At 45.7% G+C, this 27,228-nt stretch overlaps 1 protein-coding gene across 2 annotated transcripts in view; it reads right to left on the bottom strand.

Annotated features, from left to right (window-relative positions):
* The window catches only part of F13a1 (coagulation factor XIII A chain), a 149,402-nt gene that overhangs the window by 18,967 nt on the left and 103,207 nt on the right, over positions 1-27,228 (bottom strand). For both annotated transcript variants that reach the window (XM_010622800.3, XM_033761934.1), the window contains exons 9-13: positions 24,062-24,165; positions 22,614-22,702; positions 13,794-13,947; positions 6,785-7,072; positions 1,847-2,007 (exon numbers count right to left, since the gene is read on the bottom strand). In XM_010622800.3, coding sequence (XP_010621102.1) covers positions 1,847-2,007; positions 6,785-7,072; positions 13,794-13,947; positions 22,614-22,702; positions 24,062-24,165 — 796 coding nt within the window. The remainder of the gene's footprint in view (positions 1-1,846; positions 2,008-6,784; positions 7,073-13,793; positions 13,948-22,613; positions 22,703-24,061; positions 24,166-27,228) is intronic.

The following is a 27,228-nucleotide window of genomic DNA, read 5'->3' as shown; positions in this document are numbered from 1 at the left end:
AAAAAAAAAAAAAAAAAAAAAAGCTATCGGTTTCCTTCATATCCCCAGTTTATTATCAGTGCCTGCTGTGGCTGGGGCACTTTGCACCTTCCCCACACGAGCAGCAAAATGTGCTTCCTCTTTGCAGCTGGGAGGGGGCTGCAGAGCAGAGTTGGCTGTGAGGGTGGTCCTGCCATTCAAGCGTGGGGGACCGCCAGACCTGTCACAACCCCTGGGCCTCATGGTGTTGAGTTCACATTTGCACAGCACAGTGACAACCTGATGCAACCCCCAAATCCTCTTTTTGGTTCACATTTCTTCCTGATGCTGTCTGCAACATGTGTGTCCTGGCTCTTAAAGCCTTTTGTGCAGAAAGCATCATGATGGGTCTATGCATGGTGACTAGAGCGAAGGAACCACAGACCTGCGATGACACAGGCCTTCCTGGACACATTCCTCAATGGACATTCATTGTCCTTAAATTTAGAGGAGCTTCACCTTGGGGTGGCTCAGGTGCAGAAGAAATGGAATGAGCTGGATCCCAGATTGCCAGAGTTGGAGGCCCAGCTCCACTGCTCACTGGCTACGTGACCCTGGATGAGTTATTCAACTGCTCTGGTCTTCAGCTGTCTTACGGGTAAAGTGGAGATGTTAGTACTTCCTATCTTGTGGGGTCAGTGAGTATTTAAAACACAATGATGCATGTCAAATGCTTGCACTGCAGGGTCTAGAACCCATTAAGTACCCAGGAAGGCTGCCATCTTGGATACCACACAGTGGAAATTAGCTTTACAAATGAGTCCCACCAAATGGGTCATAAGAAGCAAGGCCCATCCCTCACCACTGCCCATTGCCAGCTATGCCTAGGGCCACTTAAAATGTAATAGACTTTATAAAACTCTGATTTATTTATTATTTTAGTGGAATGCAACCTAGCATGATCTATGCTAATCACTCTTAATCACTTCAGAAATGTTCTCCAGAAACTAGGAAGGTCTCTAGGCCCCTGGTTAGGTGGCCTAAGAGGTCACTTCACAGTGTCCCTGCTGGCTGCCTGGGTTCCAGTTTCTCAGGGTTGTGTCTGGTTACAGATGCACCAGAACCTATGCCTGGCCCCTTAGAAGTCGGAGAAATGGGCTTCTGTATTTCCTTCCATGTCCACCATCATCCCTCCCCTACTGAGTTCTTTGAGCTATTTGAGCAGAGACTTCTGGTGGTACTGGAAAGACAAGTGAGAAAAACAAACTCTATGGTGTTAGAAGTCCAAAAAGTGGCCATTATGGTGATGGAGGTGATAGTTTTTGACAGGAAGAAGCATGATGAAACTGTCCAGGGTGTTGGAAAGTCTCTATTTCTTCATCTAGCTGGTGGTTGCCAGGCATATATTAAAAGTTGTTGCCATCAAGCTGTACCTTTCAGTTTGTACCTTCTGCTAAATACAAGGATGCCCTGTGGGCAATATCACTGCCCCAGGTGCAGGTGGAGATGCTGCAGGCCATCCACATGTCATATGGCTGCCTGACCTACTTTCTCCTGGAGGGATGACAGTTCTAAGCCTCTATCCATTACACATCTTTGTCTCCCTCCACAAGTGTGTTTATAACCACAGGTCTTATTTATATCTGCAGTCACATCTATATATTTAAATCTGGAGAGAAGAGGAGTGTTATATGTGCGTGACTATATATAGGGTGGTTCACTTCTTTCAAAGAACAGGGAGATCTTAGCTCCATTATGTTTCTGGAGCAGGACACACACACACACACACACACACACACACACACACACACACACACACACACACTCTGGGTTCTCAATCAACAACCTTGACTTTCTCCCTCATCTGCAATGAGGTGCTAAAACCAACCTTAATGATGACCTTGGGGATGAGCAGCACAGTGGACTTCTGCTTAGCCAGGATGTCCTTGGACTCATTGATGCGAGCTGTGACGAAGAAATGCAGGAAGGCCTGCTCCAGCAGCTGGCCCATGTACTCACCCGCTCTGACCAGCACTTCCTTTTGCTTGACTGGCAGGAGCAAAAACAAACAGGCTGGCATCAGGATCCACTTTACTTGTCCTCTCTTTTTCCCATCCTTCCCGTGTGAGCCCCTAAGTCTAGATTTTCTCTCTAGCTTTTTCTGTACTAGTCACATACCATGATTTTTCTAAGAGAAACAAGCTGTTGAAAGCAATGTTTCTTCAAATAGCACCTATCCTACCTGTCTGTTGGAAGACCTCTGCACCAAATACTTGCTTCCTCAAATCAGTGATGTTAGCTGCTGAGTATGAGGACTGGCCACAAAGGATGGCATCTGGAAGACATGGAGTGGTCCCAGGTCTCTGCCAATTCCCATCGAGGCTGAGAATGGTGAATTCTGTGTTGTGCTTCTGGCCCACTTTCTGTATCAGTCCCAAGCCTGGGACTCTAGAGAGGGAAGGGCAGTTCCTCTGTAGGCTGAGCCCAGGTGCCACCTCTGCTCCCTCATCAGAGCCAGGCATCTGTTTTGAACCGTCAGTTGGCAGCCCAGGAGGTATAGTGATGACTCATGCCTCTATCCCCACCCACAGGGCACAGATTCCATAAGCACCCTTAAGACTGAACATCTCCACCGTCCCTGTCTAGTGTCTGACATTTGTCAGATTCTTCCTTCCAGAAGAAACTGTTGAAGGAAACAATTCCTATGGCTGGTAGTTTAAGTGCAAGGGCAGTTCATTTTGCCCACTACACTCTTGGGTTCACTTGGCCATACTCCTCATCCACAGGTGGGACCAATGCCTGGATCGGATCTGCAGATCAGCAGCACCATCATAATATGCATGCCACATGTTCACCACTCCTGCCCTTTTTGGATTCATCCAAGACAAGTACTCAACAACCAGCTTGGCTGGCTTGATTTCTAGGCTCCATTTAGAGCCCATTCCTGGAGGCTGTGACCACACTTTGACTTTGCTCTTGAATTCTGCCTTTTGCAAAGACCCCTCCTATTGCCTTCTTTGGCCCTGACCCTGGACCCTGCCTCCTCCATGGCTTTCCTAGTGATAAACTGCCCAGACGAGAGAGGTGCCAGCCTTCCTGGATTGGATATCACCTCTGATGAGAACATGTGCCATTTGTCACAGCCCATGACTGATGGCCTTGAAGAACATGCATTTCTCCCCAGATGCCTTCAGTAATAGTCACAAAAATGGGCTTGCTCTGACTACTTCTAGAGGGCTGTGTTTGACCTCTAGGTTTCTTCAGTCTAGTGGGATATGCCTGCCTTCTTTCTACCTATCTACAGAGGCTCTTGTTACCCTTACAATCTCAGCATCAGCATGCCTTTCTTCTCGGAGGCAGAACATTCCCTAAACCACAGCACTAAAGAAACTGGGCTGTGCCTCCAAGCCCCAGAGAACAGAGCTCCTGAAATAGTCAGTTATGTAAGCTCTGTGTTTTGCCACTGCACAAGAAATTGTTCTAGATAAAGTTTATTAAGCGTGTCAAGAGAAGGAGGAATAGATTTTCACTCTATGAGCAGCAGAGCTGGGATGCTGCCAGTATCATTTACAGTGTCTGGGGAAATCCAAGGGAGACACAGACTGGAGCTGCCTCATCACTTTTCCAAAAAGCAAAGAAAACTAAATATAGCCAAGTGGAAATGATAGCACCTTTGAAGGTATTGAGAAGTTTAAGTTAGTCAAATCTCCCAAACTGATTCTAGCCCACACATTCCCTTTTATCCTCATCTGGAAAGTCTGTCTTCCACTCTACTTGGAAAACTTTCTCTGCAGCGAAGGATGGCTTAGATCGAGGGCTAGAACTGTATGGCTCTTTGTGATATAGCACAGCTTATTTTGGATTGCAGTCTGCAATTTACTGCATGTAATTAATGCCACCTACCTGCAGAGTTAGAGAAGAAAGAGTTTCCAGTTCCCTTCAAGTAATTCAGGACAAGCCCTGGGGTGGCTGAGTGGGTGGGAACTACGTTACTGTTGACTCAGGCTCGTGTTTGGTCAGCTCTCCCTAGGTCAGTGACTAAGAGGATAACATACCCCGCTAGCCCTCTAGGTGCTATGAGCTCATTCCTTAATCGGGTCAGAGAGAGAGGGGGAGGACATTGACATACAGGGTACTGCTGAGGAGGGAAAAGGCGAGTGTTTAGTCCGCTGTCTAGAGATCCGTGCTGGACACCAGGTCACAGAGGCACGAGCGAGGAGGCCAACCCACTGGGGGCCCCAGTTTACACCTACCTGGCTCACTGCCTGAACGGGACCTGAGTTCTGTCACCTGCTCTGCCACGAATTGCTGGGAGCATCCTTGAATGCATCAACTCAACTTTCTAGCCTCAGTTTCCCCAAATGTTGCAAGTCACCACGTGTGAAGCATTTCGCGTGCACTCTCTCCTTTCATTTCTCTCCCACTTTCTTCTCACACACATATCCAAGCCGTGAGCCCATCAGAGCACCCACATCTGCCTGGGCCTCACTACTTCCACTGCTACACCACATCCCTCGGCTGGATGATGCCTCCTAACTGGTCTCCGGGCTTCGGTCCCCCTTCCTCTGCAGTGTCTTCTCAACGCAGTGGTGAAAGTGAGCTTTCAAAACCTAAGTCAGATCATGCTCAGATGCTCAGTGGCCTTCTCATCTAACTGGAAATAAGAGCCAAGGTTCTTACAAGGGCAGAAAGTTCTTTATATGGTCTGCACAGGCTGCGTCTCCCTCTTCTCACTTTCGCTCCCTCCGTATTCTGTTCTCTAGTATTATAACAAGTTACCTGAGGATGGATACTTTATGAAGAAAAGTGGTTATTTGTCTCACAGCCGTGGCTGGATGATTCAAGCAGCATGGTGCTGGTATCCTGGCTATATTATACTGTGCTGGAGAACAGAGAGAGCTGGCCTGGTGCAGAGCAGCTAAGCTCATGGAGCACCCTTACTTTGTAGCAGCCATTCTCCTAGGAACACTTTCACTCTGAGAACAGTGTCGGTCCCTTCAGAGGGTGACATTCCCATTGCTTAATAATCTTCCTTGTGCTCCAACACTTAAAGGTTTCACTACCTCCCAATAGCAGCTCACCGAGCTTTCCGACCACAACCCAGCCACATCAGCTCCCATTCTAGTCCTTGCTGCTCACTGAATGTATCAGACATGTGCATACCCCAGGGCCTTTGCACACACAGTTTCCTCAGGCTGCAATGCTCATTCTTGCCCTTTTGCCAGGCCTCTGATTAATGTCACCCTACCAGGTAGGTTTTCTGTGGCCACTCCACCCCAGGAACAGCACTCCCTGTCACTCCGTCTGCTTCACATTTTCCTATTGCACATGTAATCACACTGAGCAGTCATTTGTTTAAGTGCTCATTGCCCATTTTCTCCTCAAGACCAGAAACTACCTGAGGATGGGAATTGCTGCGTCTCTAGTGCAGAGCCTGTCTATGCACACACTAAATCTGGGCTCAGGGAGGAAAGAAACTGTCCTGTGCCATGGGCAGTGCCGCTCCCATACACAGACGAGGGGAGACAGCTTCAGGCTGCTGAAGCAACGTGTTCAGCACACAGACCTCAGGGGGCCAGACTCACACCTTCTATTCTGTCTAATTCCGAGTCTCAGGTTCTCTATAAGTGAATGTGTCTGCCTGTTCTAAAAAGTTAGATGACCCTCCTCCTCTTTGGTCCTTTAGGCTGACTTTTCTTTCCCACGGAGATCTACTCCTCCCACTTGAGATTTTAAAAAAGTGTTAAAGCTCCTAGTTTCCCAAGAAAATACCATGGTGATTTCTTAACTGTGAGCTGTATTTCCGAAACTACAGATAGTCACTTCCCTTAAGTTCTCAGAATTAGAACTATAAAGAACAGCTTCCCATTTTTCTGGGAATGTCCTCATGAGGGACAGCCACCAAGTCTTGCAAACTGGAGAAGAACTGAGACGTGCGATTTCACCGTTCCTGAGGGGTGCATAGTCGTACCTCCCTCTGCTTTGTAAAAATTAGTACTTGAGTAGTTCTTTCTCTGTTTTCAGTGCCACCTGTCAGATGAAGAGAAACCCAGTACCCTTCATAGTCTGGTCCCCTCCCATGTCCATCTCCCACTCTATCTAGCTGCCTGCACACCAATTTCTTCTGGCCAACACAGTCTGCTGGGTTCGGTGGTTGACTGTTGTGCTTACTGAAAATGAGCACCTCGGGAAAGACGAGATTGGTCAAACTTATAATCCTCAGTTTAAACTACAGTGTATCAGTGCCATCCTGCTGAGGGCATTCTGAGTTTCTAGAGTGATAAAAAAAAATGCTTGTTGGAAGATATGTGTGCAAGGAAGGATGGAAGGGATGAAGGATCTGAAAGAGGCCCCGAGAGATGCCAGAGAGCTCGATGCTCTGCAGACTCTCCTGGATGGCACAGTGTAGGTGCGCAGCCAGCTCTGACGGGGATGGGCAGAGTTAACCGCAGGGGTCTCTTTTCTGAGATGAGCACCTTACAGACTTCCTATGTGCCCCATTTGTTAAAATGCGAATTCTGATCCAGGAGGGCTGGGAGATGCTGCTGACCCATGGACTGTGCACTGAGTAGTTGGAAGTGAGGTTATGTTGAATTCCCATGATTATTGGGGCTCTAAACTTTGGAAATACTGATGATCGACAATGCATGTGAGATATAAAGATGGAAGATGAGGGTCTTCTAGAAGAGGTGAATTTTTGCTGTGTGGTTTACACCCCCCCAGCTTTGGGGAGAACTTAACTTGAGAACTGTGAGCGGAGAGGGTCACTGATGGAGACAGAGAGTCAACTAACTAGTCATGGGGGACCACACCCTGGTTAGCTTACAGGAAAAAGGCTCCAGCGCCACATCAAATGTCTCGTTCTTGAATTCTGTCTTGGAGACCCCGGTGTAGAAGGTGATGTTGCCCGAGAGATAGGCTGTGATGTTGTAATGGTTGGGGCTGTTGTTCTGGAAAGTGATGGTGACCTTGAAGTCCTTCCCCAGCACAGCAGTTTCCACTTGAAAGTCCATGTCCACGTTTGACCTTGATCTGACCACACCTTCTGTTTTGATGTCCTTTCTTGCCCCATACATGAGGGCAGTTTCTAGGGCCAATCTCTCTTCTTCCTGACCTAGGAGAGACCCAGAGATGATGACAGGAAAAAAGAAACCCGGCACCAAAGAGAACAGTGTCTTCCTAAACACACCTCAGGCTGCTCTTGCAGGACAGCCTCTGTAATCTCACAACCTCCCCTGGAGGCAGGTGTGGCCTCACCTGCTATCAATTCTGCAAAACCAGGGTAGCAGAGAGTCAGTGACCTGTGCCAGCTGGCGGGGCAGTAGGTAGCTGTGCTGCAGTCTACTGGGGAAGGGGATTACTGAAGGGGTATCTCTGAGGGTTGTTTCTCCAGAGCAATGATTCCAGGGCAGGTAAATTAGAATGATCTAACTCTTCTCAAACTGTGTTCTCAATTTTCTTCCCTTCCCAAGTCCAAGCCACACAGTTAGGATTTGGGGGTCCTCTAAGCAAAGATGTTAGAAATAGCTGTTTCCTGCCACTCTACCTCCTGCAGTGTTAGTTTTCTCTGACTCGTGAGTACTTTCCCCATTTCAGACAAGATCTGCCCACCTCCTTCCTGGGTGGTGCCCACTTGTTCCTTCTGTGCTGACCCTAGAGAGCTCCTGCCCTGCCCTTCTCCACCTTCCACAGTGGCCCCTGGCTGGAGGTAGACTATGGAGAGTATGTGTCCCCAAATTGTCTGTTGCCCTAGGATACTGAACTCTGGTGAGATGTTAACCAGCCTTCCCCATGTTGTCTAGAGTTTCCTGTGGGTTCACAGTCTACTTTCACCTATCAGAGGTTCTGAGACAAAGTCCTCCAGCAAGGAGGGCTCATAGGATCTCCCAGATGCATTTAACAATGAATGCTTTTTACTTTTGTTTTATTTTTTGACCTTACTGGAGATTGAATAGGCCCTTCACACTAAGCTACCTCCTTAGCCCAGTTATTTTTATGAGACAAGGTCTTGCTAAGTTGCTAAATTTCCCGGGCTGAGATCAAATTTGTGACCCTCCTGTCTAGCCTTCCTGAGTTCTGGGATTATAGGTGTGTGTCATCATGCTGTGCCTGAAGAGTTTTTGAGGGGTCCCACTTGGCCTATGGGGTGCACTGACGTTCTAACGCAGGTGGAGGTGTGAGTGTTATTTTGAGGAAAATGTCTCTTGGAAAGTTTCTAAGGTTGTCATGGTGGAGATGAAGGGAGGCAGAGATGAAGGGCAGTTTGCTGTAGAAGAAGAAAAAGATAGCTTTGCTCAGGTGTCTGAACAAAAAATGCAGCTCTTCCTTGGAGCCTCCAGGGCGCTTGTGCCTCAGATGCTGACCTGTCAGGCTAGCAGTGCTTAGGGTTCTGGGTGCAGTGCCTGGCTTGGGGAAGCCATGGGAGGTGCAGAGGGATGGTCACTGGTCACCATTCATTTTCCTACATAAATACCGTTGGGTGCATCCTCACACACCGTGGAGAGTGGAGATGGGTAGGTGAAAGCAAATTCTTTGGCTTGTACAAAATACTAATGAGAAAGGCTAGTGGGAAAACACCAGTTCCAAATAAGAAAGGTAGCTTTTATAATTATGTTAACTTAAAGATGTAATCTTCTACTCTACCTGGTTAATAATTGAATGCAGTGATGGTGAAAAGGCCAATTAATCATAATAACTACCATTTAACACTAATTATGTGCCAGGCACTGGGATCAATGCTTGTGCATTATTTCATGTAATCCTCATAACAATCTACCAGCTAGACGCTGTCAATACCACCCTTAAAGTAAGCAGAGCGACTTCACGGGGCCCTCAGGTGGACTGGAGGGAGTAGATGCACAATAAGTCCAAGTACTCTGAAAGGTCAAAGAAAATGCCAGCTGGCATTGCCTACACTCGTGCATGTGTGTACATTAACAATTTCCCTTGTCAAGACTGCAAGAACGTGCCAGAAACAATTGGTCCAGGGCAGGCATGGGCTAGAGCACATGTTTGCAGATCCATAGGAGGGAGATGGGAGAAGGCCGGGAGGGGTGAGGAACCTGAAAGTGCGGGAGGTATTTTAGCAGAAATCATCTGGCAGACGCATCCAGGAGAAAGAGGGCATTAATGATTATCCCTTTGGATGGGGGCCAAATATGCATTTAGGCGAAATGCGGGAGGCAAATTCGAGCGCCAGGAACTTGACCAGAGAGGAGCTGCCCGTGGGAGAGGAGCTGAGCTGCCCCAGCAGAAGGAGAGGGGTGGAAAAAGGCTTGAGTGGCTGGAGATGGTGGACAGTGGAGCCTTGAACGTCCTCGAAAGTGTTCATGGGGAAGCGTCTGCCCTGGGCCCGGGCACTGCCAGGCAGAAGTGGCTGGGCTCTTTCAGGAAGCACAGCTCTGTGGGAAGAGCTGTAAGGGTTCTCAGGCCTGGCGGAGTCTTCCTGCCTCTCTGCACTGATGCTCTGAGCTCTGGTGTCTTACATAATTCAGGGCTGTGAGCAACGCTGAGATTATCTAAAGCCAGATGTGTTTTCTGAGATTCCTCAATAGCCTCCAGGGACAAGGTTGAAAACATCTTCCTGTTGATTTGGATGTAACAGAAAAGCGTTTTCATGTTCCGTCTTCTCGTTGTCCAAGTCTGAGCACTGACGTCACTTCCTGAGACCCCTCTCCCACTGTCCTGTGGAATCGGCCTTCGAACCCGTCCTCTCATTGCTCACTCACACCTGTCTGGTTTTCCTCCCTTTCCCTTCTCACAGTGCCTAGCCCTGTGTGACATCACCTCCCCTGCTGGAACACAAGCCCCCTGAGAGCAGGGACAAGGTCTACCTTCTCTGGTTCTCTGTCTCCAGGACCCGGGACTTGGCTGGAACAGAGGTTCTGAAGGATCGAGAAGCAGGGCCACGATGCTTTCAACCAGACCCAACTTGCACCTTTAGCACAGGTGCTGCACGGTCCAGCTCGAGTCATGTCACATTCAGGGCAGCCCGGCTGTGGAAGGGTCGTTTCACACTATGGGATGGAGCCCCTAATGCTCCAGGCACTGTACTAGGCGTGGGGAAGAAACACAGTCCTTCCCTGTGGGTACAGAGGGGCAGGTGAAGAGCAATCACTGCAGTGAGGTGTGCATCGCAGGTGTCGGGACAGGTGATGGCACAGGGAGTGGTACCTGGGAACATGTGGGAGGGGCCCCAAGTTTGCTGCCTGACTGATTGCCACGTTGCTGAATTTGAGTGGAGGGGCTTGTCTTCACTGGGATAGGGAGTGCAGGAGAAGCTGTGTCAGATGCAGAGGGGTGAGAGAAAGTGGGCTCTGGGAGGATCCACTTTCAGGCTTCTGTGGGACCCTTAGGAGAAGCCTGGGTGGACACAGACTCGGGAGTCTCTGCATATTCAGATATCAGCGTGCATTAGCAGCAGCTGTGGTGGAAGCCGTACAGTAGGTGCGATGAAGCCCAAGGGATGAGGGGAGGTCAAGCGGCATTCAGAAGGGAGTGAAGAAAGCAAGCTGAGAGCTTCAAAAGGAGATGGAGGGGCTGTGGCACCAGGAGAAATCATGTTACAGAAACAAAAAGAATTTCAAGGAAAGGATGTGAATAACATAATCAAAGTACAGGTGGGCCAAACACGATGGAGCCTGAAAAATGTTTATTCCACACACAACAAGTGTCTTACACCTGTTGAAGAACAGTGTCAAGGACGTGCTGGTAGAGAAATCGATATCAAGGGCCAAGAATGAGCAGGAAAGGAACAGACAAGGGCCGGTCCGGACAGCTCACTTGGGAGGAACACAGAGCAGGGATGACACACAGGGAATACAGTGCTGGAGGTTATTGTAGATTTCTTTTAATTCAGGAGACACTGAAGTGTTAATTGGAGAGAGAAAAGAGCAAGGAGGGATGAAAATACAAGTGATAGAATGACTGATGGGGCAAAGAAGGAATGGGCTGGAGACCCCATCATAAAAGATCTATTCCCACAGTAGAAGTTTTCAGGATTCTGGATTTCAGAGCTTTATAGTTTCTTCACCTTATAGTTCAAAAAAAATGTGTAAAATCGACGCTAAGCTTTAGTTAGTGGAAGTGAAAAATGATCCTTCCACAGTTTAACTAGTTAACAGAGTTAATGCCTCAATCTGGTCATAATTTCTTTTCTGCATTGTTACTCATCTCCGTACTTTAGAGCCTACACTCAGCACGTGGAGATTCAGAGGAATTAGATGAGAGGGTCACTGTGACAGCCAGGGTGGTAAACAGGCAGCCGTGGGTGCTGCCAGCCTTCCCCACCCCCCGCCTCGGGCGGACATCTCGCCATCGTCTTGAGATGGAGTCTCTACCCCTTTCTCAAAATAGCGCTCCCCACCGTCATTTCCAGAGTTAGAACTCGAGATGCGTATGTTCTCCGTGAGGAGAATACTGTGCACCTGAAATCGATCTCCAGAAGCAGGATAGGGGGCATCTTACTGTGTGAATCTAGGGGTTCATCTAGCTTGGTATCCCCGAGCCTGCCCTCTTGCCAAATTCTGGAGGGGTGGACCTCAGCAGCCCTCCTCACGGGGAGTTGGAGTGTTCTGTATGTTTTAGTCTTTGTACATCCCAGCCAAAACCCCAGCTTCTCTTTTGCAGATTGGTTTCTGATCTTTTCTCTCTCTCTGCATCTGACATCCTGTTTCTAATTTAGTGTCCATTGTCCTGTCCCAGGGTGACAGTTAAGGCAGCTGTGTGCTGCTGTAGGTTTCTGACAAGATATCTGAGCACAGGGCTCACTGCGGCTCCTGGCCCCCTGTTTCTTTCCCTCTCCTGTCTGATCAGGATTCACGTCTTCCAAGGAAGGAGAATTCACGCTGCATTCCCTGCCTTGGGTCTTTCCTTGGAGGCTCTTTTCCTCAGCTTCTCCCGCTAATTCTGATTTATTCCTCAGACTCAGTGCTCTGCCCACTGCTCTGTGAGTGGGGCCCATTCAGTGTTAAACAGGTGGACAAATCACATGACCGCATTTGGGGATGAGGCAAACTATGAGATGGAATAAAATGAACTGCCCCCTCCATTCCACTCTGACAGTGGCAACATCCTCTGTATGTAAGGTGGTGCTGTGGGACCACGAGGCCCTCAGTGACCAGCGTCTGGGTTGGGAATCCTTCTGTGTGCTCTGAAGCATCTGCCTACCCATGTCAAAGCGATCCTCAGCCAGGATGATGAGGGTTTGGTTCTGATTTTCTCTGTAGCTACAGGGAAGGCCAGGCTGTGTCTTCACCCCACACAGCACTTAGAACATGGCAGGTGTTTAAGAGCAGGCAGTTGGATTCGTGAATGGATGAACGTGTAAATGGAGGACTGTTGCAGCTAGCTCCTCCCACATTTTCTATGGAGTTTCTGCTTTCCCTTTCCAAATCTTTTCGTTTGAAACTCCACATGTAAGAGGACATTGCTTGTTTGTTTTGTTTTTATTTTGCCTTATTGTCTTTAAATTTCGTTTTAGGAAAATGCCACAAAGAAAGAAAAGAAAAGAAAAAAACCCTTTGTTGTGTGGTGGATGATAACCAAATGAAGGAAAGAATAAATTTTTTCAAAGGTACCATAAAAATTCACTAGTTTAGATGACAAAAATCTGAATTTCTAGCACCATGCATATGTATTCTCTGTTCCACAAGCTTTTTCTTTATAGTGTAAATTGCTTTTGTAAATAAGGGCAGGGAGACTGTCTAAAATGCTTAAAACAAATCCTGTGCTCCTTAGCATTTTAGGAATACTGATGAATATTTAGATATATGCTAATTACTCATCATTTTTATCCATTCACTAAAATAAATGCAGCTCTTCTAAGAATTTCTAGAGGCAAATGATTTGCAAAATATGTTCCACATTCCGATCAAGGCACCCAGTATCTTCATTTCCTGGCTAGTGTTGACCTTGGGCAGCTTTGACTCCAGCCACAGGGCATTCAGAGCTCCATGCCTTATTAAATCCCGAAGGACTCTAATCTAAATACAGGGGACTGTTTCACAGCTCCTTCCCTGGGCTATACAGAAACTCCTGTCCAGTTTTCTTTAACTGAGGTCTGTGTCTTTTCCTTCTGGGGCTTCGATTTTCTGAATCTCTTGGTTGGACTGAATGTCTCTCTTCTTTGTTCCCAAAGGCCCTTCTGCCTAATTATCCTACCAACTACGATCTGCTCACTGCCAGGATCCCCTGTACCAAACCAATTGCAGGCATGGAGTGGACCCTCAATATTGATTGCAATGCAGCTGAACTCAGTAGTGGCATGTGAAACAATCTACACAATGAAAGTTAACAACAGACAACCATAACATTGTTTTATAATTGAAAATAGCCTTCAACCTAATTGGCCTTTGTTAGTGAGATCACACTGTATTAATATTGCCTTATCAATGTCACAGAGTTTCCATGACAATTTAATGGGAAAACATATTAAATATAATTTATAAAGTACTAAACAAATGTAAACTGTTTAAGTTTGTATTACTGAACTAAAATTATATTAGTTGTGTAACGTTTTCTAATAGGATTTCTTAAAATTAAGTTTCTTGAGAGCAAGAACATAGTCTATACTTTGTTTAAATAGATTAGACTTTAAACAAACCCACTTCATGAATCACAAGAAAGGGAATTCTGCTCAAAGCATACAAACAAAGAAAACTGCATGGAAAATCGTGGGTATGATGTTTCTTTCACTTGCAGAAGTTAGTACTTCTGTGGTAACAAACTAGGTAGGGCATAATGCTAGAGGTGCTATGTTTGTGGAACTCATGCCAAGGTGACAATCCCAGATAGAGTTAGGTTAAAAAAAAGTTCACTCATTTGTAGTAAATTACCTTCTTGAAACTTGTAAGTATCAGTAATATCCTGTATGCCATCTCCTCCAATTTGTTTGGTCACGATCAATTTCCCAATGTGGGTGGTATCCACACTTTGCACCACGTGTGTGCCGTCTTTCTTAGCTGTAATGTAAATAAGGTCACTGTTGACCTGCAAACAAGAAAGCAGAGCCTTAGCCATCATCTAGTTCACCAGATGCCGTGGTTGACAACTGCAGCACTATTCATAGCAGCTGAAATATGGAAGCAGCCTAGGAGGCCATCAGTGCATGAATGGGTGAAGGAAATACAGTACATATACAGGCATATTATGCAGCCAGAAGAAGCCCTTCGACACAACACATATGGAACTGCAGGTCATTGTATTAAGTCTCATGGGACAGATACCAAAAGACAGGTACAACAAGTTCTTACTAATTGGTGGAAGCTAAAGTCTGTCTTGCAGGGAAAGGAATGGAAGAGTGATCCCTAGAGCCTGGGAAGGGCATGGAAAATGTTTACTAAAGAGAAGCAGAACACATACAGGAGGAATTGGTCTGGTTTTCATAGGGAAATCTTTTATAAATAGCAAAAACCTATAAAGTGTTACAATGTAAAATGGCTTCTGCTATCTCTAACAGTAGTTTGTTTTGCTTAGCACTAATAGGCACTGAATGTACTAATTGCTGAATGAGGCATTGGTCTCATTCTGAGATAACAGGGCACATCAAGGTCTTGAGCTCCGAAGAGACTGGAACGACATGATCAAGACTGTGTAGATGAATGAACCCAATGCTAACATTTGCTCCCCTAACCCTGAATACCCACCTTTCTATGGACTAGAACAGATAACCAGGTGAATCTTAAAGGTAAACTCCCCAACTGCAAAGAACTGTTACGTCTGGGTTGAAAAGATGAACTATTCTGTGACCATGATTTGAACTGTGAGAATGAAATGGCACCACCCAAATGAAGTCAAGGCTGTGAAACCCTATAAAAGGAGGAGTTGTAACCCAACGCATCGTCAATCCAGGCACAGTTTATGTGCAATCAACCCTTATCGATAAGTAAATTTGTTATTTTACTTCCATTCTTCTGCTTCTCTGTGTCACTTACTGATTCCTTCTGTGAGAGTTTCCTCTAGCACAGCAGGGTATCGGGTGAAACAATCCATAATATATTTCAAAAGGACCAGAAAAAAAAGCACAGGGGCCGGGGATTCAGCTCAGCAGTTCGGTGGCCTGCCTTGCAAGCACAAGGACCTGAGTTCAATCCCCAGTACCAAAAAAAAAAGTACAAAGTTCCTAAAATATAAAAATGGCTAACATTTGATGAGATGAAAGGGCTTATTAACTTGATTTAATTATTACAGATTGTGTATACATATCAAATTACCTTAGTGTACCCATTAAACGCAAATATAATGTCTCAATAAACAATGAAAGAAATTCCTTGTTGCCCCAATCACTAACTTCCCATGGGGTAGACATGTAGAAGCCCTAGAGTTGGCATGTGACTTTGTTCAATAGCATTGGATTCACAGGGCCAAGTTTGCTTTAACAATACCAACAGTTAGATATTGTGCAGTTTCTCTTCCATGAGAAACTCAAAATATAAGTAAATTAAAGAGTAAAATAAAGGAGAAATGGTAGAAAATGGGAAGTTAGACTTTAGGGGTGGAGAAGGAGATCAGGGGAAGGGAGATAGAGGGTTGGGGGAAGGAGAATATATGTGATCAATACGTGTAATATATATATTCCTCAAAGTGAACATAAATTTTATGTATGGGAAACGCATACCAATAAAGACACATAATGTAGAATTCACAAAAAATTTCCAAAGGGAAAACCCACTTTAGATTGATCATGAGGATTTGAAATGGAGAATACCCAGGGACTGCTGTTATCAGTTGTCTAAGTAGCAACCATTTATTTCTCTCATTTTTCTTCCTGGGAATTCCACCTCCTGGAAACACATGCCCATTTCCTGCCTTCCCAGACCTCTTTTAACCTAGCAAAGGCCATGAAATTTACTTCCAGAAAGGAGAGGAAGTCCACCAGGGGCTTCTCGGAAAGCACTCTTTCCTTTTATGAAAGGAGAGAGGTGTACAGGAGAGTCTGTCCTTTCCTTCCAGCTTGCAGATGTTCACATGGGAGACGGAGTGTCATTAGAAACTACTGTGACCCCTGGGATGGTGAAGAACAGCTCTGTCCATGGCAGAGGCTGGCAGAGTGGCAAGGGAGGGGCATTTGCAGGCTTGACGAGGTGAGTCAATATTGAGGCAGCCTTGGGACCATCTCCTTTAAGATTACTTCTTTATGAAAAATAAACCTCAATGGTTTTAGTCATATTAATTCTATTTCTTGCAGCCAAAAAAGCATTTAATTGAAAAATAAGATTAGACCATCCAGGAGGAATTCAGGCAATTTTCTGGTGGCTCAGCAACTAAAAAATGCTATTTGTAAGACTTGGAAATAGCATCATGGGACCGTGGTGGCTGATCCCCAAGCTCCCCCAATGTTTGGCTTTCCCACTTTACTTTGTAGAGATAATGTCTGAATCTGTGGATGGATGTGATGTGAATATCCTAAGATTCCCAGGGGTGTCTCTGATATATTCTAGATTTGCAATGTTGTGGAACAAACACAATGCTTTGGGAATGCTTGGTAGAGCTCTACCACTAAGCTACACCTCAGTTCTCCTGTTGTATTCTTTAAGATCCATTTTTGGGGTGTTCCTTCATTAATGTGGTAGCAGACAGGAAATGTGATTAGCACTGCCAACAACCACAGACATATTCACTACATATTTTCCAAGTCCCTTTCCCAGCTCCTGTTCCCTTCTTTTAAGCAGTGCAATAATAGCTCTTCCTCACACGATGACTGGCAGAATGAACTGAAGTAAGTGCATGTAAACTACTTCTCAGAGTGTCTGGCAAAGAGCTAACTCTCAGTAAATGTTATCGATAATTATGTATTATTTAATAGCATTCTCAGATATCATTCAAGGTGCTGGAACCCTAACAATGGGAAAAATAGACTTGGTCCTTCCATTATAGGGCTTACATGATAGTAAGGGAGACTCCACTCATCAAAATTACCTGGGGGGCTTTAAAAAAGGTAGATGCCTGATTCAGGAGGTCTTGGGTGGGACCTAAACCTGTTGTGTTTTTAAAGAGGTTTTAGACAATTCTAATGAACACTAAGGCCTCGGAATCCCTGAAGTGCAATGCTATGAACACCTTGAGAGGATAAGTCTGAGATACTCTGGGAGCATGAGGGGTGGTGTGGAGGAGCTGGATGGACAGTGACAGCCAAGTCAGAAGTGCAGGAAACCCAGGAGTTGTGGCCTAAAGCCTAGAGGGAAGGAATGGCTGGAATGTGAAATCAGCAGTCAGGACAGGAGAGAACACAGCAGCTAACCAAAAATTATATGTTGTTTCGGAAAAAAGTTAAGGAAACTTTAGAAGAGCTCCCTGAGAATTTCAACATCCCCCTGGAGCACAAACAGCTACCCTCTCGACTTGCAAATTACAGCAATGACAATGACAAATATCCTCTTATTAACAGCTCTTACAATAGTTTGCAGTTTTGCAGGGAGATAAGGCTAAATAGGAAAGTGGCTAAATCTTGAGCTCCTCTTGAGTACAGCTTAAGAAATTTGTGGAGACTGAAACTGTAGGCCAGCCCACTAACATGGTCCCTTACAGGGAGTGGATGGGAGAAATATGAGGGTGAGTTGCTTTTCGTATGTGCATATTGAGATGGGAGGTAGGCAGAAAGGTTTCTTTTCAAGTGACATCCACAAACTCTCATTTTCATTTCCAGCCTCTAGTGTACTTGTTCTCCATTCAGCTACACAGAAGAATCACTGAGAGAGCTGAAAAAAGCAGTAATGAAAGGGCCCACAGGAGACCACTGAACCAGTGGTCAAGTGCAGGGTTTACCACAAGTCACAATACTTAGGCCATGTGGTGCTTGGTGAGTTGCTGAATCTTTCTCCAAAGGGGTAGTAGTAGATTGGTGTGGCTGGTGAGGGCTCTACATATAAAGCTAACTTCTTTCTCTTCTTTTGGATGGAAAGCATTCTGAGTAACCATCTAGTGCTTCTCCTACACTTGAGGGAGCAAGGGTCATGTGGGACTGGGCATCCTCTTGTGAAATCTGATGGCCTTCTCATGATGTGGCTCCCTTGCCTCATTATCAGACACAGGAACTTCCTAAGCAGCCTATGCCATTGACTGGGGCCCTGGGGGCTCTGTAACGGTGGACTGCAACCTCAGCAGGCTGGAAGGCCCACTCTGTGAGTTTCCACTTGCACCCATAGAAGGGAAACGCACATGCAGGGCTGGCAGATGCCTTACTTGTTACTGGAGTGGGAAATGCGCTCTGGTTTTCAGCACCATGGGCAGAGCCAGCGTTGGTTCCCAGCAGGAGATCACCTCCCCTGTGCACTCTGTAGAGGAAGGGTTGTTTCTCTGGGGCATATTGAGGCAGTGGATGGCTACCTGGCCCGGGCATTCCTGGAACAGTCTGTCAAGCACCCACCCTGTAATTGTCATCCTCAGCTTATATGTGCCAGGGACTGTGCCAGTCCTGTGTGCACTCCCTGCTACTTCATACACTTGCCTTTTCTCCAACTAGTATTGCCAGAGCTAGAAAATGCAGCTTTGTCCTTATTTCCAGGGTACTGTTCTTAGCAGCTTATTCTGCACCAGCTCTTATTTGATTAATTCATTCAAGTATTCATTCAACAAATATTTATTGCCAGCTGCTCTGCACCAGATCTTGGTCTCAGCAGTGAGACTACAATAGACCCTAGCTCCATGGTGCTACTATTGTAGAAGGGAGAGTATAAACTCTGAGGCAGAGTAGGAAAATGAAAACAGGGGACATAGAAATAGTTTATGTGAGTGGCCATTTTGAAGAGGTGACCTGACTGAGGCCTGATTGCAGGAGGGAACAGGACATGCAGACTATTCTCCTACCATAGAAGACGGGGCGCTGGCGGAGTGGGGAGCATTTCTAGAAAAGGTAAACTATGGGTAAAACGCTGACACAAGAGCATGCTTGGGTGTTTCCAGAAGAACAAGAAGGTCAGTAGGGCTGTAGAGAAATGAGCTGGAAGAAAAGGGAAGCCAGGGGCTAGAATATACAGAATTTTATAAAGATTCACAGTCAATCTAATAGTAAGCTGAGAGGAAACCACTGGAAGATTCAGGGCAGAAGTGTAACTATTTTAATTTAAACTTTGAGGGATAATTCTGGCTGATGTGTGGAGAATAAACAGAAGGAGGTAGAGAGGTAGAAGAGTTTAGAGGCAACTTTGTAGAGCTGAGCACTGTGCTAGGCTCCGGAGGTAACAGTGGAGATCATGGAAGTGGCTGGACTCAGCATATTTTAAAAAATAGTTTTGGCAAGATGCACAAGGAAGATTAAGAAAGCCAAAATAAATCTCCAATTTTATATATTATTCGAAGACATGGGTGAATCATTTTAGGTCAGAAAAGGAGACACTTAAAAATGAGCTGCATCTAACCAGGGAAGCAGAACCAACAAGCTTGAATTGAGGACAAAGAACCCACAGTGAAGCACTGCGCAGGTTGGGTACGGAGAAGAGCTGGCCCAGAAAGTGCAGCTTCAGGAGCAAGGGGCGGCAGTGGGGCCCTGGGGAGCCAGTCACTGCCATCCCAGTGCCTTTCAGGTGTGTGCTTGTGATCATGCCCATGTGTGCATACAGACACATGGGGGGGTGTGGTGTATGTGCCTGTGTGTGTCATTCCAGGGTATGGTGGTGTGAAGAAGGCAGTGACGCCAATAAGGAGTTAACACAGAAGAGAACCATCTTTACCAAGTAGAGACTTCTTTGCTGAAAAGCCCAAGCTCTTGGTGGCCAGGTGGATGCGGAGGACGCCAGGCACTCATTGGTACCCTACTCTTTGCTGGTCTCTTTAGAAGCCCGGAGGCCACCATGTGTGGGGAAGAGAAGGGAAATGGGTCTTCAGGACTGGAGGAACTCACCATGGAACTCTCAAGGAGGGAGGAGGTTAGAGAATCAGAGGATGGTCATGAAGCCTCTGCCCTCCGTTCCTTTGCATCCACAAAGAAGGGGAGGTAAAGGACCAGAAGGGACAATGCTGTCCCTGAATACCTCTCTTCTTTCAGGTTCTGCTTTCACTCAAAGAGAACAGGGCCTAGGAAAACTAAGAAAGTCAGCGCCCATGATGCTTGACCTGGCCTCAAAATGAGTAAGGAATAGCTAAGGACGTCTGCACACTGAAGAGCAAGAACAGCAAGCGGCTGCTGACATAGGAGGGGTAGTAAGAGGCTGATGACTGCAGCAAGGAGGAGGGAAAGGAAGCAGCCACGGGCTCAGGCCTGAGTCACACAAAGACTCATGACAGTTCCTTACAATGCCCCCCCCAGGGTGGCCTCCTCAGGCGCCCTTGAGCTAAGATGCCTCACACACTTTCAGCAGCCTGTGCTTCTCTCACAGAGCAGCACCATGTACCCGCTGCCAGGAAAGCTCTGCAGTGGGTGAGAGATGATAATCTGCAGATCCTGATGACATTCCTAACACCATGATCTATATTTAATAACAGCAAAGAGTGCCAGCATTAACAGCTATTAGCCCATTCATTTGTGCAGGGAGGCCTTGCCTCTTTCTTTACAGCCATAAAACACCATAAAAATATAAAAAGAAGGCTTTGGGGATTGTAGAGTGATTTCCCATTAAGAGGTTCTTGGACCATCATAAACTATCAGGTGGCAGCTGGGGAGGTTTGTACAAATCTTCAAATCCCAAAGTGAAATCAAACAGATAAAACTCCACGTACAGTAAGTCCAGTCTCCTGAGGTCTTTCAAAACAGCAGCAGCAGGTATGGTAGAAGAAACATGGTCCTTTTGTGTACTCTGAATCTCTGATTTTGCTGTCTGAGTATCAACACTCACTTTATTTCCTGCATAGTCCTCAATCCTGACAGCTTTCCCAACTGCTCCCATTTGCGTAGTTCAAGCCCTTCCGTCTCTGTCCTACAGGGGTGATTGATCCTCTCCCCGGCTCTCACTTCCATCCAGTCCCATCCAGTCCATGCCCCCAAGGCCACCAATGCCCTGTCTCACTCCTGGCCCCTCATGGTGCTGACTCTCCCTAGCTTACAAGATGAAAAGCTAATTACTCAGGATAGGAGACCCCATGTGGGCTTCCTGGAGCCTTCAAATCTTGACACCCTGATGCATCACTGTAAGCCAGAGAGTCTGCAGAGCTTTGAGTTGCCTACGTAGCATGTGGAGGCCCAAGTCATCTCTTCCACCTAAAACCCTTCCCTCCCCTGGCTTCTCTCTAGGCCCCTTTGCCTGAATAAGTGCTGATAATATCTCCTCTCTACATGACTACATCATTCTGCTTGTATTACATGGCTATACAGATAGCCTTCGAGTCATGATGGGGTTACAATCTGATAAATGATTGAAAGCTAAAGATGCCGTAAGTTGAAAATGTATTTGATGCACTCAGCCTATCACAACGCCCTAAAGTCAGAGAATCACAGGCAGAACCATGTTAAGTCAGTGAATTACATGACTCACACAGGGTCTCATAGTCTGCTCTCAGGCTGCTCTCCTTGCTTAAACAGTGCCTTGTGGACTTGGCTGTCTCACTGTCATGCCCGGCCTTATTTCTCCATTAACACATGGCTGGGTATAGCCGCAGGTTGTGTGCTGTCTTCACTGCTCATCTGACCAGTGGTTCCCTGGCGTCTCTTACATTGTTCCTATTCACTGTGATGTGTTCAAGGCACTGTCACCTCCCCCACCAAAAATTATGTTCCCAAGGACAGGGCAAGTCTCTGATGTCTTTACAGCACAGTGCTTAGCACATGCTGACGCCAAATATTTCTCCTTCTAGAGTGGTTGCATAGAGTGGTTTCTAGCCTGAGCTCAGGTGCTTACCCAGCTTTGAATCTTAGCATTTGTTAAATAGAATAGATGAGTAAGGAAAGGTTATTTAGCTGCTGTTTGCTATGGTTTTCTTTTTGGTGGGATGGGGAGAATTATAATGCCCATTTTAAAGGGCTTCCACAAGCCTCAGATGAGGTAAAATGATTACATAGCAAGAACTGCATACAAGAGAAAGATTATTTCAGTGTGTTATTTGATGCAAATGTACTCTGGGAAGCCATGCTTCTCAGCTTTTTAAATACTCCCCAACCCTCAGCAGCCTCCCAGCCTTCCTCACCGGGCACTTCCTACATTATTTCCTCTTTAGCACTCTCTCTGGAGCATCCTCTAACGGCTTTCTTTGTTTCCAGTCCCTTCTCATTTTTTCTGGACCTTCAGACCCTTCACCCAGTGACTCTACTGACCTGTTAAATGGGCCTCATTCCTCTACTGGAACAGCATTGTGTGTCCCTCCCTCTCCTGCTCACCTTCTCCTCCCCAACGGCAGGACATGGAATGCAGTGTTCAAGCTAAGACCACAATGGGGGATTTTGTTTTATGTGGATTGCTTAGAGGGAAGTCCTGTTCTCTGAAATTTCCACTCACAAGCTCTCTCTGCCAAGTTTTACTTGAATGATCCAGTTCATCCCTTAATTTCTCTGGAGCAGTTAGTTCACTGGTCATGAAATCACTTGCTTTTAGGGAAAAAATTCTCAAAGTACAGAGTAAGGAAAAATAATAAGAATCCCACTTAGCACTAAGAACGTGTGGTTGGAAAGAGTCAGTTGATATTGTAAACGAAAGCATACATCATGTTCCTGAGGGAACAACCTTGCATCTTATTCTCAGGTGTTAAGAGGTCAGGAAGTGAGAAAGCATTTTCCTCCAGTTTCCACTTACCTCGGCAAAGACAAAGGGTGCATCAAACTGGAAACACACATGGCCATGCTTGATGGCTTGGACAGAAGCGGGCCCACACCGGTACATGCCTGCGTCATACAGAGCGAGGAAGAATGAGTTCCTTGTCTCTACTTTTGTTCAGAAAACAGATGGTTAATAGCCCTGCGTGTGGCTGTACAGATTCCAGTGTTCCTGGACTTTCCTTGCTAATTTCACCCACATGTTTTCTGCAGCTGGGGAGGGCAGACGACTGCATGAATAACCAAAAGGCCTGTGTCAGGAATGGTTATGCAGACCAAAATCTGAAGTTGGGAATGAAAACGGGACCACACAGTTCCTGCACCTGTTCTGTCACCTACGAATGTCACTACATGTGTCTGTGACGGCTGTTGGCTCACACGCACTTTCCCTCCAGTATTTGAGAGGCAGGAAATGTTGATGTGTTCCTGTTTCTGCTGTTTGCTTTGATTTTTGTTTTTGCACATTAGGTTCAGTTTACAATCTGGACATTCACCACACATACCAGCCAAGGCGCACACATATTCAGGGGGTCAGCAGGCTACTATTGACTTTTCATACTCTTTAAATTTTAACCATCCATCCATACTTCATAAAAGATTAGCTGCCATTAAGGCTCTCTGAAATTGCCTCAGATATTCAATCCAGAACACCAGAAAGTGTTAAAATTTCTTCCTTAAAATCCTATTTTGTAATGTAGTTCCATTATAAATATGTACTGAATATTTAGGCATGTATATGTAGGTGTACACATCACCATCTCATACAAACACCTGAAGAAATAGACATAAATAAGCATAATTCCCCAGCCCACTGATTTTTCTATAGCATCACAACAGAGAGAAATGGAGGCTTAGGATATGATTCTATAAAAATCTGAGGTGGATCATAGCTGCCACTGTCTAATGGAGTTAGCAAGTTAGAAGAAAAATACTCACAAATTTAAGTTTTGAAAGAAGTCACACAACATAAAAATAAGTCAGGTTCTGGAAGAACAACAATTTAAAGGATGGTCTATAATTATTTTTCAAGTTCTTTATTTTCTCTCTCGTCTTATATCTTATCAGTGTGGATCAGGGAGGACTGGTTATGTTTTATAGCTTAGTAAAAATGCTTACACATATTTTTTTTCTCGTCTTCAAAACTGCTTATCAAAGCAAGAGTAGATGAATGATATACGTGAAGTTTTATATTCTTTTTCTGAAACTTGTAAAACAATCAGGTTAAAGCTGACTATGCAAATGAAATTATACCTGATTGACAGGTGGTTAATGTATACACATGCTCAGAAAGGACACCTCTGATGTTGGTTTCCAATGGGTGTGTTGCCCACATAACAAAGCAAAGATGAGAACAAAATAAATGTCAGTAGTGAAACAATTTCCCCAAGGGATGATGCCATCGCAATTTTCAAGGGTTCAAGGGTTTACCATCACTGTTTTCCTGCGGGGTGCTGTCCACAGCTTGCCAGCCTCCAAATCCGACGGGAAGATCTGGCCTTGTCATCCAGGCTTCATTCCAGCAGTGGTAGTTCCTTAGCAAACACAACCGCAGACAGGTGAGACTTCACGTCACATTCAGTGCTTGAGGACACAGAAGGGGGACCCAGAATCCTATGCTAGTAAGCTTCCGATTATTGGAATGGATAAAGCTAGGTCTTGGGGTCCTGGGGATCACCTGGGACTCCAGACCTGAGTGTGTTCAGCTGGCCCCTTCCCATGGGCACCCTCTGGGTCCTGCATGTTACTCCCTCTCTGCCAAGATCACTTTCAAGGTATCCTAGACATACTTTATTTTATTCAGTATGCTAGTTCTGATTTTAACCAATTTCTGCTACCTAAACAAATAGAAGTTACTATGTGCTGAAAGAGTAGGGGAGAAAAATTATTTGAAACCCAAATATTTATGTCTGAATTTTTTTTACACTGTTCTGATTTATAAAATCATATCCCTTTGGAACAATTAAGCAGCACATACTTGTATTTATGGTCTTAGGCCATTGCCATAGAAGCTATAACATTAACTTCTCCTGATTATAATTCTGCATAGTTTGTGACTATTTCCATCTGGTGTTCAACAAGAAGAAAAGGTCATTAGGGTATGTATCTCTTTACCCTTCATCAAAAGTGGACAACCCACGAGGTAAGGGCCATGTAAAACTTCCCAGAACTTTGCATATGACCCTTGAATCAAGAGAGTGGAATAAAACGTCATTATGAATTGGATTATTGTGTCCTTGGAAAGACCTGAAATTATGTGGCAGTACAGAATCAAATGAGAACACATTAACCCTTCTACAGTATAGAAAATGTTCATATAGTAATAACCATTTAACGATGGGGTGAGATAGTTACAGCGGTCTTTGTTTATAGCACCAATGAATTTCAGATCCAACTGCTATCCGTCCTTTCCCTAAATGTCCCCCAGTGTCAGTAATTTGTGCATGTTCCCATCTCTCTTGGAATGTAGCCCATTTCTCAACGGCATACTTAAGAGATATTAATTTAACTATGTACCCACTAGGCACCGGGCATCTCACTAGGTGTTAGAGATTCAAAGACAATCAGGACATAGAGAGCCTCATAACCTAGGAGGAATGACAAATATGTTCACCACTGATGAATACAGGAGGAGGGCCAGCTGTGATGCCTACATCAGAGAACACACGTGGTGATTAGAACAGGGATGGCATGTGATAAATATTCACAACGGGTCACTCTGAGATTTAGGAAAACAGCAAATTGAAGCAAGGCATGCTAAAATGCTGTTCATGGGGTGCCGTGGCGTCTCAGTGTGGTGGGGGGAAATCTCAGGGTCTCAGGGAAGACTTTCTGCAAAAGCGATGATTGTACCAATTTCCTGGGAAATGAAGATGTAAGCACGTTGATAAAGGGAATTACACAGTCGATAAGTAGCCCAGACCTGAAATTACCAGCACGGTGTGTTTGGGGAACTGCATGGTACTGGCTATACTGGAGGGCAGCATGGTCACATATTGGCATACATGAGAGAAGAAGAGTGACCACAGGTGAGGGTGAGGGTGCAATGTACACAGCTGACAAAGGCATGTAACATTCTCTCATGCCAGGTGCTGTTCTAAACCATTTAGGGATATTCACATGTTAGATGTTCCCTGGTGCCTGCGAATTCTATTGTAATTATCCCTAGTCCACAAGGGAGGAATCTGAAGCCAGGGAGGCTAAGAACCTGCCTTGACTCCCACAGGTAGTTCATGGTGGAGCGCTGTGGTCTGTGTTCTTCAATAGCAAGCTATCATAGAAGGAAGGCCAAGACTGTAAGATGCTTTTATGTCATGTTAATATTTGTGCTTTACTCTTAGGCATGGAGAAACTATTGAAATTATTCAAGAAGTATAGTTAGATTTGCAAATCTTGGTTTGTGGAAAATGGGTGGAGAGAGCAGAGTGAAAATGGAGAGCTTAGTCTTTCCCCAGAGTCTGTCCACTCTGTTCCATTCTGAAACACTGCAATAAGACAATGGACCAAAAAAGCATTCACTACAGAGGTGACTGACACCATGGACAGGGAGAAGAGCATGGGAAGGAAAGACCAGAGGGTCTGTGAAGAATCTGGATGAGGCAAAGAAGACTCTGAGTCTGCAGGGAATATAGCGGCTTTGTCATCAAGACTCTGGACATAGCAGAAGAAAGTTTGTCCTGAGTGTGGCAGGGATGGGTGGGTGACCAGCTCAATTTTGGACATGATGGATTTGTGTGCCTGTGGGAAACCCAGGAGATGAGACCCAAGAGACATTTTTGTAAATATATGTGGCATTCTGGATTTGACAAGGTGGCCGCTGGAGTCTTTATGGGTGGTGGAGTGTGGGGGCAAAACCCATTGGGTTGGGAAGGGGAGAGAGGTGTTACAGATTCTTCTGTAGGAGATATTTAAATTTCAAAGGGGACAAGAAAAGATAGGGTGCTGCCTAGCACATCATAAAAATGCAAGGAAGGCTTTTGATTCTTTGGATTAGGGGAGATTGAGACATATTCCTGGAGACAAGGAGGTGGGAATAAAAGGAGCTTCCTACCCAGGATGGAAGAGGAGGCCAGAGCAGCCCTGTGGTAGGTGTGCGAAGTGGGGTAGGGTCTGCAGGGTGAGGAAGGGGTATTCAGGCACACTCAGTATGGACAGGGACAAGGTGAAGAGGTCTCTGAGCAGGATCAGGAGACTGGTTCCCACCTGAAGGCTGCCTCTGTCTCTGCTCTAAAGCTGGAGTGAAGGTCCTGTGGGTGTCCACACCTTTGCCAGGCCCCTTCAGAATGGCAAAGGGTGACCCAGGGGACAGACCGATCCAGAGCAGTGATCCCTGACCCTGGCTTTCTCTGCTACCCCATCACCTTGGATTGATAGGCTCCAGCCCATCCTTATTTAAATTCAAATCTCCTTGGCCAGGTTAGCCTGAAACAAGAGAAATATGTTTTGCACTTCAGATATCAGTAAGGACTTTTCCTTGAAGGTAATATTTCTTTTCAAATGACCAGGAGTTGTGGTAAGATTCTGTTCTCTCTCTCCCTCTGACACTTAATTAGTTAAGCAAGATCTCACTCCCAGCTGCACATATGACTGAGGTGACA

Source organism: Fukomys damarensis, unplaced genomic scaffold, assembly GCF_012274545.1.
Source record: "Fukomys damarensis isolate Sample0158 unplaced genomic scaffold, DMR_v1.0_HiC HiC_scaffold_10, whole genome shotgun sequence".
Taxonomy (NCBI): Eukaryota; Metazoa; Chordata; class Mammalia; order Rodentia; family Bathyergidae; genus Fukomys; species Fukomys damarensis.
The sequence above is the reverse complement of the archived record's forward strand: the minus strand, read 5'-3'. Positions and strand labels throughout refer to the sequence as shown.